The sequence below is a fragment of the Cyprinodon variegatus genome, unplaced genomic scaffold (assembly GCF_000732505.1).
Source record: "Cyprinodon variegatus isolate N-32 unplaced genomic scaffold, C_variegatus-1.0 Scaffold239, whole genome shotgun sequence".
Classification (NCBI taxonomy): Eukaryota; Metazoa; Chordata; class Actinopteri; order Cyprinodontiformes; family Cyprinodontidae; genus Cyprinodon; species Cyprinodon variegatus.
The window spans coordinates 692,914-711,329 of record NW_015150692.1 but is presented as its reverse complement, the minus strand read 5'-3'; the positions used below and the strand labels follow the sequence as shown (position 1 = coordinate 711,329).

Below are 18,416 nucleotides of genomic sequence, written 5' to 3'. Positions count from 1 at the left end.
TGATCATATTTTGTTACTTTAACACAATTGTTTGGTGTTGTTAGCAGGGTAGGGCATAAAACTAACTAGTAAATGCTAAAGCGGATGCATTATTTTTTTCAGTGTATTACCAATAATTTAAATAAACAAAATCTTTTTAAGCTTAGGTGGTTATTTGCATTATACGTAAAAAAAAAAACCATAACAAATTTTTTTCAATGTCTGAATACTATTTCTCTCTATAAAGACATTTTACAAAGCTTTTTTTTTTAAAAAAAAACATAAGTCACATATTTCATGTAAAGAATAAATTTACAGTACATCACAGTGGTCTTGGAAATACGTAGGTCCCCAAAAAAATATATTGGCTGTGCTGATTAAACTGGGCTGATTAAATAAATAAAATTATTTTAAAGCTTGCTATCCGTTTTTTCCATTTTCATTCAATGCAAAAAAACTGTTTGTTTTCAATTTCTTGTTTTGGTTCAGTAAACCAAAGATGAGAATTCAAATTTTTAATTTTGGGTTTCAAATAAATAAACAAATTGCCTGAATGTAGATGGATCCCTTTGCCAACTCAACAGTCTTCCTCATTGTGTGCTCTGCCGACTCAGACTGATAGAGCTAATGCTGGAGGAAAACTTGCACATATTTTGGGTAGATTGGCTGTTTTAGGTGTGACAGCTCTGGTAATTAATATTTCATATTTCTGAGAAACTAAATACTAGGGTTTTATTATATGAAAGAAAATAAAGCTCAGAAAAATTTTACACCATATATAACAAATTGATATACGAGTTTTTCTTTCTACTATGGAGTGGGGTTTGTAAGGTTAAGCGGTCAAAAATTCGGAGCAATATTTATGGTTATTTTGCGTTTTTCAAGAGAAAAATAACGGGGTTATTTAATTTAATCCAAGTCATTTTTTCACTATGTCACTATGTCATTTATAAAAAATCTTACTTTGTTAAATAAATATTCAGTTTGCAGCTAAATATTTAGTTTGCAAATTAATTATTTAGTTGATTAAATAACTATTTATCGCCAAACTAACTATTTAGTTGTTATATAAATATTTAGTTCCAGATAAAATATTTATTTAACTAACTGAAAATACTTAGGTAGCTAAATATTGAGCGAAAATGCAAATTTACTTGCCAAAATGTGCAAGCAAACTTCCAAAGTAAAAGCCTGGGAATCTCTATACAACTCCTACGGCATCTTCATCACACTGACAGAAAATCACACAATGTGAAAAAACATAATTAATTCCAAAATGGATGGTCCTCTTTGAAATAGTTTTATTTGACCATATACATTTGTTTTACAAAATGGGCAAATGTTTAACGTTATGTCAACCTGCACCACAGACCTGCAGCCATTCACATGGGGCGCCACTGTGTTGCCGTGGCAACGAATGCTTTTTTTTCTCTGCCAGAGGAAAGAAGCCGGCCCATAGCTTGGTACTGGCTAAATATTTAGTTTGTTAAATAAATATTTAATTTGTAGCTTAATATTTACTTAACAAACTAAATATTTAGTTTGGAGCTAAATATTCATTTGTGCTGATGAAGTATGTATAAAGATACAAATGTTTGTTTTGTCAGCAATATAAACAGCAAAACAGTCATCATATAAACAGTTTACAATATGTGATAGAAAACAAGCTAAAAGGTTTAATCATTCACAGTTACTAAACTGCAGCAACATTTTAGAGATACAAATTCTGACAATTCTTAATGTGTGAGACAGACTAAGACAGGTATCTAACACTCTGGAGGTGCATTGCCTCTTGCTTTTCAAATGAATAATTCTATGAAGCCCTCAAGAAAACCAGATATGTTGCTTTCTCAACTTATGTGGGAATATAGGTAGTAAAGTTAGGTAACTCAGCAACCTTCTGTTTAACATGTAAAAAAGGGTAAGAGTAGCCTAATTTAAAGCATTTCCTGGCTTGATGTCATTTGCTTTTAAGAGAGGGCTTGAGTATGGGGCGGATTTGAACTATAATTAAGAAACAAGTCGGAAACCCAGTAGTGGTTGTTAGGTGCTGCACCTAAATTAGTTAAAAACAATGGACCTCTTTTTTATGCATCCAATCAATCTAAAACAATTAAAATGCAATCAGTGAATGCAATTCAGGACTTTCTTAATCTCAAATCCACTGAGGCTACGGGCTGGCATACAGTGTAGGATTTTTGGCCCAAATTGGGATGATCCCAAATAGTCTGGATTGGGGCGAGTTTGGGCCTCATCCTACGGTGTGTAGAAAACAGTCTCTCACTCAGTGAGACTCAGACATATAATAATAGAATATTATGAAATTCAGTCGGCCCTATTCAGGTGTTTGTGAGCATATCCTATTATTGAAGTCGATTTTTCATCAACCTTGCGTCTTGTTTGTGCGCAAACAAGGGAATCGTTTTTCTTATCTACTTCAGATACAGGAGTCCGACCAGCGGATTCTCTCTCCAAGGCTGAGTCTAACAGATAGTTTTTGTCGTAAAGTCTAGGCCAGGCATACCCAAAGTTGGTCCTTGAGGGCCTTGGTCCTACAGCAGCTTGTGGATTCTGATGACTGCAGTTCTGCAAAAGCCTGTTAAAGAGCTATCGATGGAAATCAGCTGTGCTGAAGCAGAGAAACCTCTAAAACCTGCGGGAAAGCGGCCATAGAGGACTGACTTTGGGCATGCCTGGTCTAGGCAGACAGCATCAGAGCATCGATCATATGGTGTAAGAACATACATTGTTGGCTATGAATTTACAAACCCAGTGGTTTCATCATACATTTTGGGCTGTTGCCGAGTACAACAATTGAAAATATCATACAGTGTATGCCAGCGTGGACCATGTGTTAAATGTGGGGGAATCATATCCAAAAATTTGAATTAATATATATATTTTTACCAATCAGCCATTGGTGCTGGTTTTAACTTGTTTATTGCAATCAATCTTTCCAAGGAGGTTATGTTTTTAGTCGAGTTTGTGTTTGTTTGTTTGTCTGTCTGTCTGTGTAAAGGATAACTTGAAAATATAAGAACACATTTTAAACTTTTAAACTTTATGAAACTTTGAAACCAAGGAATAATTCATCATATTTTGGTGATATTCTACATTATAATCGGAATGCAGGATTTTGTTTTTACATTACTGGGTGGAATAAGCAGTGACTATTGATACTCTCAGCTTGGGACTCAAAAAAGTCCAGAATATATTACTGAAGACAAAAACACAGTAAAGGTGAGCCGTGCCTCGCTCAGATTCTACATCTGCTGATCAAAGAAGAGAGCAGAGTGAATGAAGAAGGTGAGAGCAGAACAAACACCAGAGGCTGCGGACAAAGGCTGTGCCTTATTTATAAACTTATGACAGGATTTTAGGGAAACTACTTTTAATAAAGGTGCACCTCATACCAAGTAACAATTCAATAAAATTTCATAATGAATCTGATCATGTGTGAGTTTTAGCTATGGGTGTAAAGTCACACTATGTGGCAAAATATGCTGTTTGTTGGAGGTCTGCGCTCTCTGATTGGATTTCTAGCTTAATGATGCTATACCACTGAACAATTTAAGTTTACTCTTCTCTGCGGCTAAAATGTGTGTATATAATCAAATAGCACCTTTAACAAATAAAAACCAACAAATGTACATGTATTAGCTTGTATCACTAATAGTGGTTAACAACTAAACAACCTGCAAACCCCACTGGTTTTCCGACCTGCAAACAGAAGGTTCTTAACTCATGGTGATGTCATTCCATGATCAGAAGACTCAAACAAATCACCCCATAAGTGGCCCCATAAGCCTTTAAGTCTTTCTAATAACAGTAAACTTCAGAAACTAAGTCTAGTCAAAGAGACATTATCCTCCGACAGATAATGAACGGCAGTACAGCAGTTGTGTCTTCGCCCATTGGATCCCTGACCATGTAGTCAGGCAGACATGTTAACACAGAAAATTGTCAAAATAATACATTAATATAAAGCTATAATTCACTCACACTAGGAAAAAAAATTAACTGTCTAACAACTCTAGACATAGAAAGAAAAATAAAGTGTAAGTGATTATAATGTAATCAAATAAGCTATTATCTAACTTGTTAGAAATAGTTCCAAAGGTAATTTGAGTAAGGTTGGATATGCACAGAATATAACATACAAAAAGTACCTACTACAAAGCTCCTACCATGGTTTGATATAATGTAGAATAAAAATACTTAAAATCAAAATTAGAACTGTAAACATTTGATACAATTACATGCTTGATGCTCATGATGCAGCAATGGCAATGACAATAGTTTAGACTAAAGTAATTATACATTCAGCTTTTAAGAACACTTTTAAAGTCATAAGGATGAAAATATGTCAAAACTGCAAACTGCATTTTCCTGGCTTTAGACTGGTTTCCAATAAATAAATGAGATCTGGTGCTTTTTTCAATGGCATTGATTAAGATATTCACTATGGGACTAAGATAGGAATAGTGTGGTTCTTCTCCCCACATGTTCAGCCGCTGAAAAGGAAAGATTATTTCCTGCCTCCCACAGCATAGCAACCCTCGTAAGTTAAGCTTTTTAAATCCAGTCATGCGTTCAAGTTGTGCTTCCGTCGTTGTCCAACGTGCATGCAATGCTTTTGCATTTTACAACCGATTTCAAAGTTGTATTCCAAAAAAAACCCCCAGAATATAAAAAAAAAAAAAATCAAGGCAGGAAAAGAATTTCACAACATAAATTAATTAATATTTACACTTCATTTTAAGCATTAAATAGAACACTTTAATTTACATAAAAATTTATCTATCAAATCTGGGAAAAAAAAAAGAAACATCCAGCTAAATGCACATATAATGAAAATTACACATACCACTTGAAACTTATTCAAATATCTGATGTAATTGAATACTTTCCAGCTTTCTGGTGCCGAGCATTTATCCAAAGTAACACTCATACCAGACTAGACAATACCATTTGAAATCACATTCAATAACTTGTATCAAAATATACTTTACTGTATACAGAATGCAAAGGTAAACAAACCTATTCACGGCATCCTCTGTGAGGGGCAAGCACACATACACTCAGTTTTATATTTAAATTATTGTGTTTTTTTTTCATCATTAGCATACTGGTGATTATGTCAGTGGAAAAAATATATGTGTATCTTTAACATTGCCGTCAGCCTCAGCCTTTCCCTTTGCTGAGAAACTTAAATGACTGCATTCACAACTGTACAAGCTAAAGTGAGACAGTGAGTGATGTGTCAAATTGCTTGTGTCAAGATTTTTAAATTTATGTTGTTTGATATAAAATAGTTTCACCTTTACACTTTAATTGCTAAAATAAACCATATTTTTTATTGGCCTCAGTAACAGTTCAACTGTTGGGTTCTTTTCAAAGAGCACTCTGGGTTTGCTGTATTTTGTAGACCAGAAAATATGTTTCTCCCACTAGCTGTAATTTATATTGAAGTTGGAATAGGTAGATGAAAATTTAAATGAAGCTTAGTAATGTTATATTTATTGGAAAAATGGCACTTTTGGGAAATAAACAGAACTAAACCTGAAATGGCTCAGCCTTGCCTGCATTGCATCTTACAAATATTCATCATAGATCCTAAATATTACATCTTTAAAAGACTTCAAGAAAAAAATTCAAAGGGTCTATGCTGTTCCCCTCTGGATAAGCCACTATATTTGTATTACATATAATCAGTGATGGGAGTAACAGAGTTGAAAGTAACAGCGTTACTAAGGCCGTTACCTTTTTTTAGTAACGAGGTAATCTAGCTAATTACTTTGACTGTAATTATAACGCAGTTACCATTGCCGACACCCCGTTACTGCACATTACTCAGGTCACACAATGAACCTTTTTTTCATGATAGGACTCGTGCGCGCCTTGTCATGAGAAAGGGGAGGATGAGAATGGCTGATGTATAGTGAGATTACGTCTGTCAGTTGGATAGGTGGGTGTTTCCGTTGACGGGTGTTAACGTTCCCCCCATGATAAGCAGGGGGAACGCTATCTGACGGGTTTATAGGCCCGTCAGATAGCGTTCCTTCCTGATGTCATTTACGTTGAGTTGCAATAGATGCAAAACTCTCTGCAGGTTCTTGTCTTTGTCATCCTCTCTATTCAGCTGGCTTTAGAAACACACGGCGAGAAGGTGGGGGCCGGGTGGTGGGGGTTACGGGGCGAGAAACGCAAAAGTAACACAATAGTTACTTTTACTAGTAACTAGTTACTTTTATTGTGGAGTAACTCAGTTAGTAACTCAGTTACTTTTTGGGAGAAGTAACTAGTAACTATAACTAATTACTTTTCCAAAGTTATGTGTCCAACACTGCATATAATACAATAAAAAGTTAATTAGCCATAGAATAAAATACAATTCTCTAAACCTTGTATTCAAAAATACTTAATTGAATTGTGAACAAACTGGAACTCTTTTTGATCCCAAAAGTTCAAAATAAATAAATTTTACTTACTATTTACTTTCTGTAATATTTCCTTTCTCTATACGTTTTGTTAATTTCACCCATTTGAAAAAGACAGTTTCTGAGAGCTTCACTGGAAGCTCAGTTAAGACCAGGAGGAAAATGCTTTATATGAACTATTGAAATTGATTGACTGCAGTAATGCTGCTATGCAGTTTTCTATGCAATATTCTCTTTCCAACCTTAGCTCACACTGTAAGATACCAGGATGGCAGAACATTTAAGTCTATTTTTTCACAATACATTTCTGCACTTTCTCATCACAAGATATATATATATAAGAATGAAGAAATAAAGGACCATATGTATGTAAAGTGCTTTCAGATGCCTTCACATTCTGAATGGGCTCTATATAAATAGACAAATGCTTTACTTTACTAGCCTGGCTTTAAAAGAAATAGTAAATAAAACTGAGCAGATATTAGAAAGGATATATGATCCGTGATTTCTAGCTCCATTCAAAGAGTCTTAAATCCCATCTCTAAATGAAAAGCAGGCGTTTCTCCATATATTGCAGAAAATAGTTCTATCTGTATGCTTGCTCTAGCTTTATTCACTCTGAACAATACACTGATACTTCATATAGCTACTCATAAGTCCTCAAAGCAGCAACATCTGTATAGTATGCTTTGTCTTTGATCACAGTGTGATCTAATAATGATTGATGCCAAGGAGATGTCCGCTGCTCATTACTCATTACTTTTGGGGTAACCTCCCTGGCATGAACAGGTTAGTGGTTGGATTGTCCGGACAAAGAAAAGGATTAACACAGATTGTAGATATATGTGTTTTAGTAAACGCAGGGACTGGAATTTCACAGAATATTCACTTAGATCAGTTTTTTTATTGGCTCTTATAGTTCTAACAAATTAAAGTGTTCTGGCTCATTTGGAAAAAACAGATTGAACTGTAAGTTTGACTCCCAAATATGGAGATATATATTGGTATTTCAATGGTCAGAGCTGTAAATGATCTCCCAACTGAGACAAAAAGCCAAAAAAAATATATATATATATTGTGGATTTATAATTTAGGTGTGGATCTTAAACAGGCACTCTGGTAGGATACATGACGTTGCTTATAATTAATTTTCCCAAAAAAGTATTTTACAGATATTATTTTTTTAAGAGTGAGAAAGTAAACTTTAAGTGTTTTTGGAGTTTTCAAAGGGGGCTCAGGCTCAGCTAGCTCAGTAGTAGCAATGAAAATTAGCAGCTATGGTCGTTTTAACTTGGCCAGGTTTTCCAGGATTACCTGTAATCTGCTTGTAGCAGCTGACATTTAATATAAAGCACTGATGAAGTATGCAGTAAACAATGCGAATAGAAAATCTGATATTTCTCAACCAGAAGATTTTAAAATGTAAACTTGATGTCGGTTGAAAAGAAACTGTTTTGTTGTATTTTAGTAAGAAAATATTTTAGTACAGCAATAATGATCATAGAGAACAGTCTCTCTTTTCCTTGTAAATAAAGAAAATAAACATTCCCCTTAACTGGCTCTTTATATAAATAAAGTGAATGATGTATGCAAACCTAATCTGGTGGTATGTAACCCCTGTAGGAGGAGGAGCATACCTCAAGCGGAAGTGCGCAGACAAAAAGCAGCTGTGATTGGTCCCAGCTGTCTGTGTGGTCGTCCTTTTGATTCTGTGGGGCGCGCCATTTAAAAACCGATGAACAACTACAATGGATAACTATGACGAAAGGTAAATCAAAGAGGTTCGGAAGTACAACCACTTGTACGATACCTCAGACAAATTATATAAAGATGCAAAGGTCTCTGCCAAAACAAAGTTCTCATGACCGTCTACCAGAGTTTTTGCGAGTTCTCGAATTGGCTCCCCCTTGCCCTTCGGCAGGAAACAGCTGTCCGTCTCTAGAAATTCCAAACCGACGGTGCAGAAGCATACCGGCAAAACTGGTTTGCGACCAGAACCAAGCCACATTTGATGTGTGCGGTTGCAGAAGTTTAATCTGCCCTTAAGAAAACAACCTGGAGGGAAATATAAACTGAGCTTAGCTTTTACTGTGACTAAATGTAATGTGTTCTCTTTTATCCCTTTTTACATTATAACTGCCTCAAGCTTTACTAACAGAGCCTCCCATGGAGCTACTTCACTGCTGCCTTTGTTAACAAAGAGAGAATTTATGTATTAGCATTTATAGTACAGTATTTATGCTTCTATATTCCTCTAGTCAGTGGCAGCCGGCCAATGGAGGGGCAAGGGTGGCGCCTCACTCACCCAATGACCTTGATTAAGACAGAAATAAAACAAATAAAAATGAATATATACACTTAGAATATTCAAAATATATTCATATATATTTTAGATGTGAAAGATAAATATTTAATCGTAAGTAAAGGTGTTTCGCTCATTGTCGGATTGGTGATCTATTTCCGCTCTGGGGTGCAAAAATCTTTGCCCATTGACTCTTGTTAAAAGCTGTTCATGCACAGTAGCTTCCATGCTAAGATCGGACCTTCCTGTGGCGCAGCTCTCCTGCTCCCAGAGCTGAAAGCATCTTTATTTGCACACCACCTCCCGCCACAGCGCTGATGTCATGGTCGTCTGTTATAAAGTGCGGCTGATTGACAGGTTTATATGATTAAGGCAGGTAGGACTGATTTTAAGCACTTTTTAGAACATTTTCTAATGTTGCTTTTTGTTGTTGGCTTTAGGTAAATATGGTGTGATACCTTATTAAAAATTTGATTGGTTTTCGGTTTACGTCTATTTTTGAAGCTATAGCCTCCGCTAGAGAAAACTCCACCAGTCACCACTGCCTCTTGTGTGTCTTCTTCTCTACTCAAGGCTTCTCCCTGTTAAACGTTTTTTTTTCCTCTCGAATGTTGCCGCATGCATGCTCGATGTGAGGGATTGCTGTAGAGTCAAGAGCACAACGGATCCTCATGAAAGCATCGTCATCCAGGAGGATGTGATGATGAAGTCAACGACTGAATGCAATCAGCTGGATGTCCTTTGACTAAAAACTTTAAACCAATTTGTCTGGATGACCAGATTATATTGTCTATGTAAAGTGAATAAGTTGAATTGGTTTTAACAGAAAAAAGGTTGTGTTAATATTTTCTTGTTTCTAATGAAAATGAAGTTCCAAGGAAACAACTCTGGCTAGAAGCAGGTGGGTGAAACTTAAATGTCATATAACTATTTTCACTTATCCTGCAACTGGATCCAATTCACCTTAATGACCAACTACATACATCTACTATTATTCTTCAGTTCAAACAATAGGAACAAAAAACAGTTTGAATTAATCTATATGTGAATGGAAATAAAGGGTAATGCTTTGGTTTCTTTTTACTGCCATCCACTGCACTGAACTTTTTAAAGCGGATTAAAATAAATATTTCAGGACATGGATAAAGAGTTTATAAAAAAAAAAAACGATGTAGAAAAATTTATTGATTTCTAATTTGGCAACTTATTCTTTAAAACATATTTCCATTTAAGTACTGTTGTAGGTTGACTGTGTTGTGCTGGCACTGTAAGGACACGGCCACTTACTCCCGTCAAGCAGAGGTGAGATGAAGGGGTTCTTTTTCCAGCTAATATGACGGCAACATCTCTTTTTTTAGCTTTTCTTAAAATCTGCAATTCTCCCTCAAACTTCCTGGACTTTGTTCAGAAGAGGCGTGACACAGCAAAGTCATGTAATAGGCAGTACAAAGATAAGGAGAGGGAGCTTTGCTTTGAAGGCAAGTATGTTTCTTCCAGGTTGGAAAACCATTTTTTAAATTAATATCAAACCACTACTCTAGTAGTGCTTAAGGCAATTGTCTTACAGTTGTTAATTTTGAAAGGCTTAAAAAAAACATGATATAGGCTCTATAATAATTCTTATAAGAGGCATTGTATTTATATTAGCCGTATTAAATGCCAGTGCTCAAATTACTCTTTCATCTAATGTCAGCCATATTACGCTGGTGTTTATATGGCAATACTCAATGGATAAAATGGTTTTTGATTTGATCCAAGTAAATTCAAATAACAAAAGAAAATTGACAACAAAAATAAAAACAAATACAAAAAAGTTTGTTATGGATTCTGCTTGAAAAGAACAAGTTTCATGTGTTTAATCTTTGGTCTTTAGTCAGAGGCGACAGTGCCATTGGATGCAGGAGTTTGCCCTGCATCGTTTGTGGGTTCGAGCCCCGGTTTCGGCTTTCAGTAACCTTTGGGCATTGCCTACTGATGGCGGTCAGGCCAGTAGTGCCTGTGTACGGCTGAACTTTGAGACCCAGGTCAGCTACAATGTAGGTAGCCACCATCAGTGTTTGTGGGAATGAGTGAATGACTGAATGCAGTAAATGACTGAAAGCGCTATAAAAGTACTGACCACTTACCCTGTTTCTCTCAGTTAGATAATTCACCTCTTACAAGTCTAAGCACCTACAACACACTAGGAGCACAAAAGTAAAATCTTTCATTTAAAGAAAAACACTATATATTTTACACAATATATAACTCCTGGTATTTATCTGTACCACCACAAACACAACAACAAAAGCAATCATATGATAATATCTTGGCTCTAATTTGACTCTATTAGGGTCAATTTGACTCTAATTTGACTCAGTGCTGTGCCTCGCTCACAATTAAGGTTGCGCTTAAGTGCTTTATGGCCCATAAACTTACATTATATACAAAAACATTCCTTACAGTAATAGTGATGTGCTCACTTTGTAAGTGCCTGTGTTGTTTTCTTTTTTCAGCAGAAAGACTGAGAAACCTCCAAATAATCAGTTATTAGTCCCATGATCTTTTGAGTAAAAAAACAGGAAAGCACTTTGGCGTTTCAATCTATCCTCATAGCCATGCATGTGTTGGTTCCCGCTAACACCAATAATACCAAAAGAGTTACTTAGTCTCTCCATAGGGTTATAATAGAAAACAGAATGATAAATAATATTACATAATGGAAAATTTGTCTCAAACTCTTAGACATATAATCCAGGCCATAAAACTCACAACTGATTGTGGTGTTGGTTGGAACAGAGATGGCTGGTTTAAAATGGAAACTTTTCCTACCTCTACCTTGTAAGGTGATTGTGGAGTCTAATTATATAATTCCATATTCTTCCAAACTTTAGTCCAGACAGTAAAACTGTTCAGTTTACGAACAGGTTCAGCCGGGTGACTCACTCCTTATAAGCCAGGCCCAGAGTGGGAGGTGGGGTGTGAGTGAGAAGGGGACGGGGCAGAGTAGGGGGAGGAGTCGGGCTTGAGCGCCCAAACACCACCTGCACTTGCCTGTGGAAATTAGGTGTGATTGGATTTTCTTGAAAATTTCGAAGGTTTTCATGGAAACGGTTGCTGCTCTCACTGTCAAGACGGTTGTTATCCTCATTTGGGCGGTGATTGTTGTGGAGATCGGGGGTCTGCCCTTGGTCTTGGACCTTGATGTTGGTGCTGCCCTTTCTTCTGAGGGTGGACTCACAGCTGGATGAGGCAACCGACTGGCAGTCAGAACCTCCATCACTGCTTGCCGCATTTGCCTCTACTGGTGTGACCCTAATAGTAGTAACTGCTTGGAGGTGAGGGTGAAAAGGAGGAGCATTGGTGACAGTAGAAGGCAAAGAGATGTGGGAGTTGGTAGAGCTTGGGTTAAAATTAGAATGAGCATTGTTAAAGTTTGGATTATTGGGATGGTTGGGGTTAAAATTTTGGTGCTGGTAATTGTTAGGATTATATTGTTGTTGTTGGGGGTATAAAGGGTAACTAGCACGTGGATGGTTGGAGTGTTTGCCCATCTCTCCACCGTCACCGCCACCTTCGCTCTCTGATTCAGCCCCTGTAACACTTCTCCTTCCGTCCACTGAGCCACCATCTCTAAGAGAATCATAACTGTCTGTGTGTCTGTTCAGGTCATTGAGGGCGAAGGTTGACTGCCGCAGAGATCCTCTTTGTTCAGGCGGTTTCCATCGCCATGAGCCACTGCCATCTGTGCTTGGAGGTTTCACCACAGGTTTTTGTCGTGACTCTGGGTGAGCGTCTACATGAACTATACTGCCATTTCTTTCCAAACCTCCTCCTAAAAATGTAAGCCAAGGAAACTGTTACCTTCTGTAAGTCATGCGACAGAATACATAGCAGGCCTACTCGTGTAGCTGTCTTGTGTAAATTTTTTAGTTTTGCCTCTTAAAATCTGCATGCTTCTCACATTTATTTAATACGATTATGAAAATATGTATTTCTTGCTTATAAATAGGGTTTGAAAGGACTTTCTTGGATTGAAACCTATTTCCTCTGTTTGTAAAGCACAGCTATAACTCTGGAACTTTATTTGACCACTCTAGCTATTGTGCAATAAATCACAGTGTTATACAAAGCCAGAGAAAAGTGTAAAAGAAGTATAAAATACAGACCTCCTATTGCCCCAGTGGTAGAAGCCGGTGGAGATGGATCTTGGTCTGTCAGTGCCCTGTACCGAACAGATCCACCGTCTTCAGACCGAGGAGAGTGAAGGAGACCTTGCTGTTTAGACAAGGCTATGACCTGGATGAAAAAAAGAGATTCAATAAATTAAGATCATTCTTAGTCATTCTTATTATACTGTTAGGATAATAAAAACAACTTTTAAATTGAACGTAAAGTACCAGTACTACTATTGAAAATGTAACTGCAGTTTTTGGCCAAACCTACGCAATATGATGGAGATCATAGGATGTTTAAGTCTCATCCTATAAATGTGAGTTCTATGCTCTGCGATGGACTGGCTAAGTGTCCAGGGTGGACCCTGCCTTTCGCCCGTAGACAGCTGGAGGTAGGCACCAGCACACCTCGCGACCCCGCTTGAGATAAGCGTGATGGAAAATGGATGAAGGGATGGAGTTCTATGCTGATATACCAACGCAATAGTCAACCTGACCGACCAATCATAGCGAATAACCGGTAGTGACGCACTTTCTCAAATGCCTCCTTGTTTGTGTTTGTAGCATCAGCCACATGGAGAGTCATGGCTGAAAGCCAATCAGAGGGGAAAAAAGTACTCTCATTATATGAAACTGGTATGTTTGCACCATATTATTTTGGTGAAACAAAAAAGTAATTTGCAAAGTTTGCTCAGAAACGGTTCACACGTTGGATGGTAATGCAAAGAACCTGTTTAATCACTTGAATAGAAAGCACCTGAAACAGTATCCTGAGAGCCATGGAGCAATGGGACACCCAGCAGCATCGCTGGACCCAAACAGACAATGTTAACACAGACATTAGATAAAGGCAACTTTACAAGAAAAGGAAAAGGAAAGGAAGAGGTGGAAAGAGTTAACAGAAGTTTTTATCTTACAAAAGATATGTTTCCATTTAATACATTGGAAAACGGGTTGTTCAAATGCCTGCTCTAAGTAGTTGACCAACAGTACAGCTGCCTGGCCAGTTATTTCTCCAACACTGCCATTCCACGATTCAGGTAAGTGTTTATGTCCTTTGCACATGTTAGCAAAAAGCTGCCTCTATCTAAATTAAATTTAAATTGAAATCTAAATTTATCCTTTTTTATTATTTTTAGAACTGTTTTACTTCCAGAAATGGTTTGTTTAAACTGACCAGAGTCTTCCGTAAAAAAGAAAATTAAAAACCATCGACTGGACTTTGTTATCAAGTTTGAAGATATTTCGTTCCCACTCCAGGAAGCTTTTTCAATACCAGATACTTGCAAATTCTTCTAAAAAACAAACAAACACGTAAGATCATGATAAAACCAAAATTGTGATTTTTCTATTTAAAAAAAGGGTTGTATAATATTTTGGCCATATTGTCCATCGCCACGTGCTTCTTTGGCTGCAGTAGAGCAGTTTGTTTGTAATTTTGAAAATGAAACAAACCAATCAGCACAGTCAAATCAGCTACTTAGGCTATGTTTTTTATAATATCCGATTCTTCTTGGTGGTCGTTCACATTTCAAAGTATATGCGACTTGTATGTGATCTCCTGTGTGAACTGTATTCATACAACTTAAGTGTCATGCACAGTAGGGGACGCATGACATCACAAGCGAGTGTGTTCTGTGTTTACGGAAGTAAACATGGATGGTAGTGCTGGAGGGCATCTAGCAATCTTTCATTTCTTTCCCAACCTCAGCCAGTGTATTAGCAATGCAGTATGTTCAGGCAGGTTGGAAATAAAGACTGCTCACCGCATTATCATCCGCCATGGTTGTTGTTTTTTAACTGCTTCTGCTTCTTGCTATTGTTGAAAGACACAATATGGGGACCTTTGTCAAGTATTAACAGCGTTCAGGTCTGATGAACGTGACCTGGCCAAGATCCGATACATATCAGATTCAGGGCAACATAGCCAAGTGGCATGGGTCGCTGTTAGGTTTATTCAATGATGATTATAAAATGAATGTATGTACATATGAAACATTGGAACAAGGAGATGCTTCAGTCTGTCTTGTGATTCAGTCAGTGGAGCATCCTGTCTTATGACCTGATCAATTGTCCTTTCAGAACAATACTCTGTTTTGTAACCATGTGTTATGTTCTGTTAATAAATAAGGCACTGCAGGAGGGGGGTCCGGGAGAGAGAGAGTAGTGTGTTGGGTTGCAGCTCTTTCTCCCCTCCTGCAGGAAGCTGTTGAAAATCCCTTTCTGTGTGTACTCAGTCCTTCTTTTACGAACCTACATTTTTTAACCTAACAGTCACATTGGAAAAAAATGTTTGTGTTGTTCAGACTATCATAACAAGATCAGATACAGGTCACATGTGGGCAAAAAAATGGATTTGGGTGACTTCAGGCTGCTGTGAGCGTAGCCTTAGAGTGAATTAGAGTATCTCTCTGAGACATTTCACAAACCTGAGAGGTGCAATCACAAGCCAGAGGGGAGATGGCAGTGCACTTGTTCACATACAGGTGTTTTGGATGGACAAAGTTTTTTAAAGTATTTTACAGTTTATACTTATATTTTCTTTTATTTGTGGTAATGCATTCCTTTTTATTATCTATTTGTCTTCATCAAAATTGTCTGGACTAAAACAACCTCTGAATGAGGAGTATATCATGTATTTGGCTGGTTTGTTACTGTAACCCCATACTGTTCTAACCTTTACCATTCTCTCTCATCTGTTACTGTTTAACATATGAGCGTTCATGAAGTTGTCTTTCCAATTGGTCAAAACATTCAGCTTTAAACTTAAAAATATCTGTTTCATATTAATAATGATGTCAACATCCTGGGGACATCTGATCATAGCTTTTCTGTTGGCAGGAGGCTAAACCTGAACACAGAATAATCAGGATTAATCACAGCTGAAGCTGTAAAAGTCAATCTGCTCCAACTGTCAAATTTGGTAAGAGCAGCTTGGCTTTATTTGCTTTGATTCAGCAGAAACGGATACGCAGTAGAGATTATTAGGCATGATTCATTTCAGCCTTAAGCATTAAAACAAGCAAATAGACAAGTTATTAATGGAATTAAATTGCAAAACTCATAAAGAAACATAAATAAGAGCATAATGAAAAGTTGAACCTGCATTAGACGAGGCTGTCCTCCAGCACTTAAGGGTCTGGATGGAAGGGTGGTCTTCTCTGCTACTCTAAGCCATTTCTCTCTCACTGACCCACCGCCGTCCATCATGCTGTCCTCTGATTCACTCTCCTGATCCTTACTGTGAAGATTTTCCTCCTCAGGAATGTGAACAAGCTGGGAGGAGCCAGGTCGAGGGTGAATGGCAACACGGGCCCCAGCAGCCATTCCAGTGCTCCCATTATGTGCAAGGTGATTATGGTTGCTTATAGGCACAGAATTTGCTGCAAGTTTCATGTATTGTGCTGGGATGTGGGCCCCGGTACGCATCTCCACTTCCTGGCTGGAGGCGGATGGCATGTGGCCCCCACTCCGGAGCTCTGCCTCCAGGCCCATGGCAGATGGTTCTGAGGAGCAACGAAATTCCATGTTTCTTTGGGGAGAGGAAGAAGGATGGTGCCGTATTCCATCCATCGCCTGCATCGACAGTTTCCTGTTATCATTCTTGTTCTTCCACTGGCTGAGCAGCTGTTTGGATCGGGTGGAGTCCATGGAAGTGTGGATAGAGGCATGGCGCCTTTGAATACGGCCCTCCTCCACTGAGGAGCCTCCATGAGACCTGAAGGATGAAAAATATACAAAAAGAGAAAATGAAGCCCATCTAAAAGTATAGTGGAGGATTTTTGTGATTCTTTTTTTTTTAATTCTCCACTTTAGAAGAAAAATGCAAATACACAAGCCTGTTACCCCTCCCGAGAGGGTACGCCTATTAAACGTGAGTGAGAGCATTCCTAAGCCCATTTCTCCTTGTGCATGCTCTGATTAAAAGTTGCTATTTGCATCCTTCATACAAGCTTACTTTAAATTAAAGGTATTGATTGTACAATAAATCTGTTTAGATCAACTCTGGTTAAACAAAATTAGATAAAACTGCTACCTTGGTAGTGTGCTGCTGCTAAAAGTCATCATATTGTCACGGTTTCCTGGTGGACTGGACTGAGTGATCACCTCCACGTCAGCACTGGCTCTCTTCAGATTGCTCATAGATGGCTCTCGATAGGAGGAGCTCCGCGTTAGGATGGGTACTGGATGTTCAGGAGCCAACGTGTGGGAAGACGTCCTTGTAATGATTGGCTTTGGTGGGCTGGGAGCTCGGGTGAGGTGGCCTATGAGACGACACCAAAAAAAGGAGTTTATATTGAACCACTGAAGTGATGAGAACATCTAATTAAAATGCAAATTGAAGTCAGATAATCACAGCTCTATATCAGCTCTATGGAGGACCAATCCTGCCATAATTAAACATAAATGCATAAATAAATAAATAAATAAATAAGCATACAATTAACTGCCCCCAAAAATACAATAAACAAATAAATGTACGTTGAAATTAAATTATACAGTGAGACATAAATATACATATCTCTTCTAATTACCTTCTTTATTTATTGTCCGTTATATTCTTCAACTTTATTTATTTATTACTTATTTCTTTAAGTATTTATTTACGTGCATGTTATAATATTTTTGTCTGGTGTATTCTTCCTATGTATCTCTACCCTATTAATTTATTGCTGCCTGTTGTATTTACATTTCTGTATGCATTTCTGCCTCATTATGCAAATGAGGAGGGTTGTGTCTTAAGGGCTAAACTTCTCCTCACTGGCTGGTTAGCAGCCACCATGACAACAAACATGGCTACCTACAATGTAGTTGTCAGTGAGCTGAGACATTTGGCTGGGCCGCTGACTGGACCAGACCAGGAATTCAAACCAAGCCATCAGCTCTGGGGCTGGTCCGGGTCCGAACCCAACCCCCCCACTTGCACGAGGCTGAGGGTACCGTCACCAGGTCAGGTTTGGTCGCTCCGTCCCCCACTCTCTCCCTTCCCCCGTCCGCCGGAGTTCCCAAACCAGCGCCGGAGCTCACGCCTCAGTTCTTCTGCGCTGCACGATTTTGAAATTCCCCCTGGGGAGCCAGCCGGGGACAGAGCGACCAAACCTGACCCGGTGACGATAGCCGTGGCCCTGTGCTTCCCCCCGCCTGCAAAGTCCCCCCGCCGCGAGGGCGGCAAGCAGCCAGGGCTCCCCCCCCCCCCACAAAAAAGGGTCCTCCTTTTCAGAAACACCAGCATTGGCATTGTTTTCAAAAACAATTGCTAAATGTCTCAGCTCACTGATGACTTCATCGTAGGTAGCCATATTGATTGTATTTTTGGGGGGCAATTAATTGTATGCTTATTTATTTTTCAAGCATTTATTTATTTCTGCATTTATTTTTTATGCCATGATTGGTCCTCCATACAGCTCTAATGCTGTTTTCTTTTAAATAAACAACTCTAAATTGAAAAAAAGGAAAAGCATTTTTAGTTATTGCTGTTGTTATTTGGAGAGGTCTCATGGAAAAATTATTCAGAGATAAATAAACAGTCAAAGGAAAAGG

General features: G+C 38.1%; 1 protein-coding gene across 1 annotated transcript in view; it reads right to left on the bottom strand.

The window, feature by feature from the left end:
• Positions 1-9,914: 9,914 nt before the first annotated feature.
• LOC107089108 (lipid phosphate phosphatase-related protein type 4-like) overlaps positions 9,915-18,416 on the bottom strand; it is a 19,640-nt gene continuing 11,138 nt past the window's right edge. Inside the window, exons 2-5 of the mRNA XM_015381673.1 lie at positions 16,912-17,140; positions 15,978-16,593; positions 12,870-12,999; positions 9,915-12,535 (exon numbers count right to left, since the gene is read on the bottom strand). Coding sequence (XP_015237159.1) covers positions 11,643-12,535; positions 12,870-12,999; positions 15,978-16,593; positions 16,912-17,018 — 1,746 coding nt within the window. The 5' untranslated portion in view covers positions 17,019-17,140 and the 3' untranslated portion in view covers positions 9,915-11,642. The remainder of the gene's footprint in view (positions 12,536-12,869; positions 13,000-15,977; positions 16,594-16,911; positions 17,141-18,416) is intronic.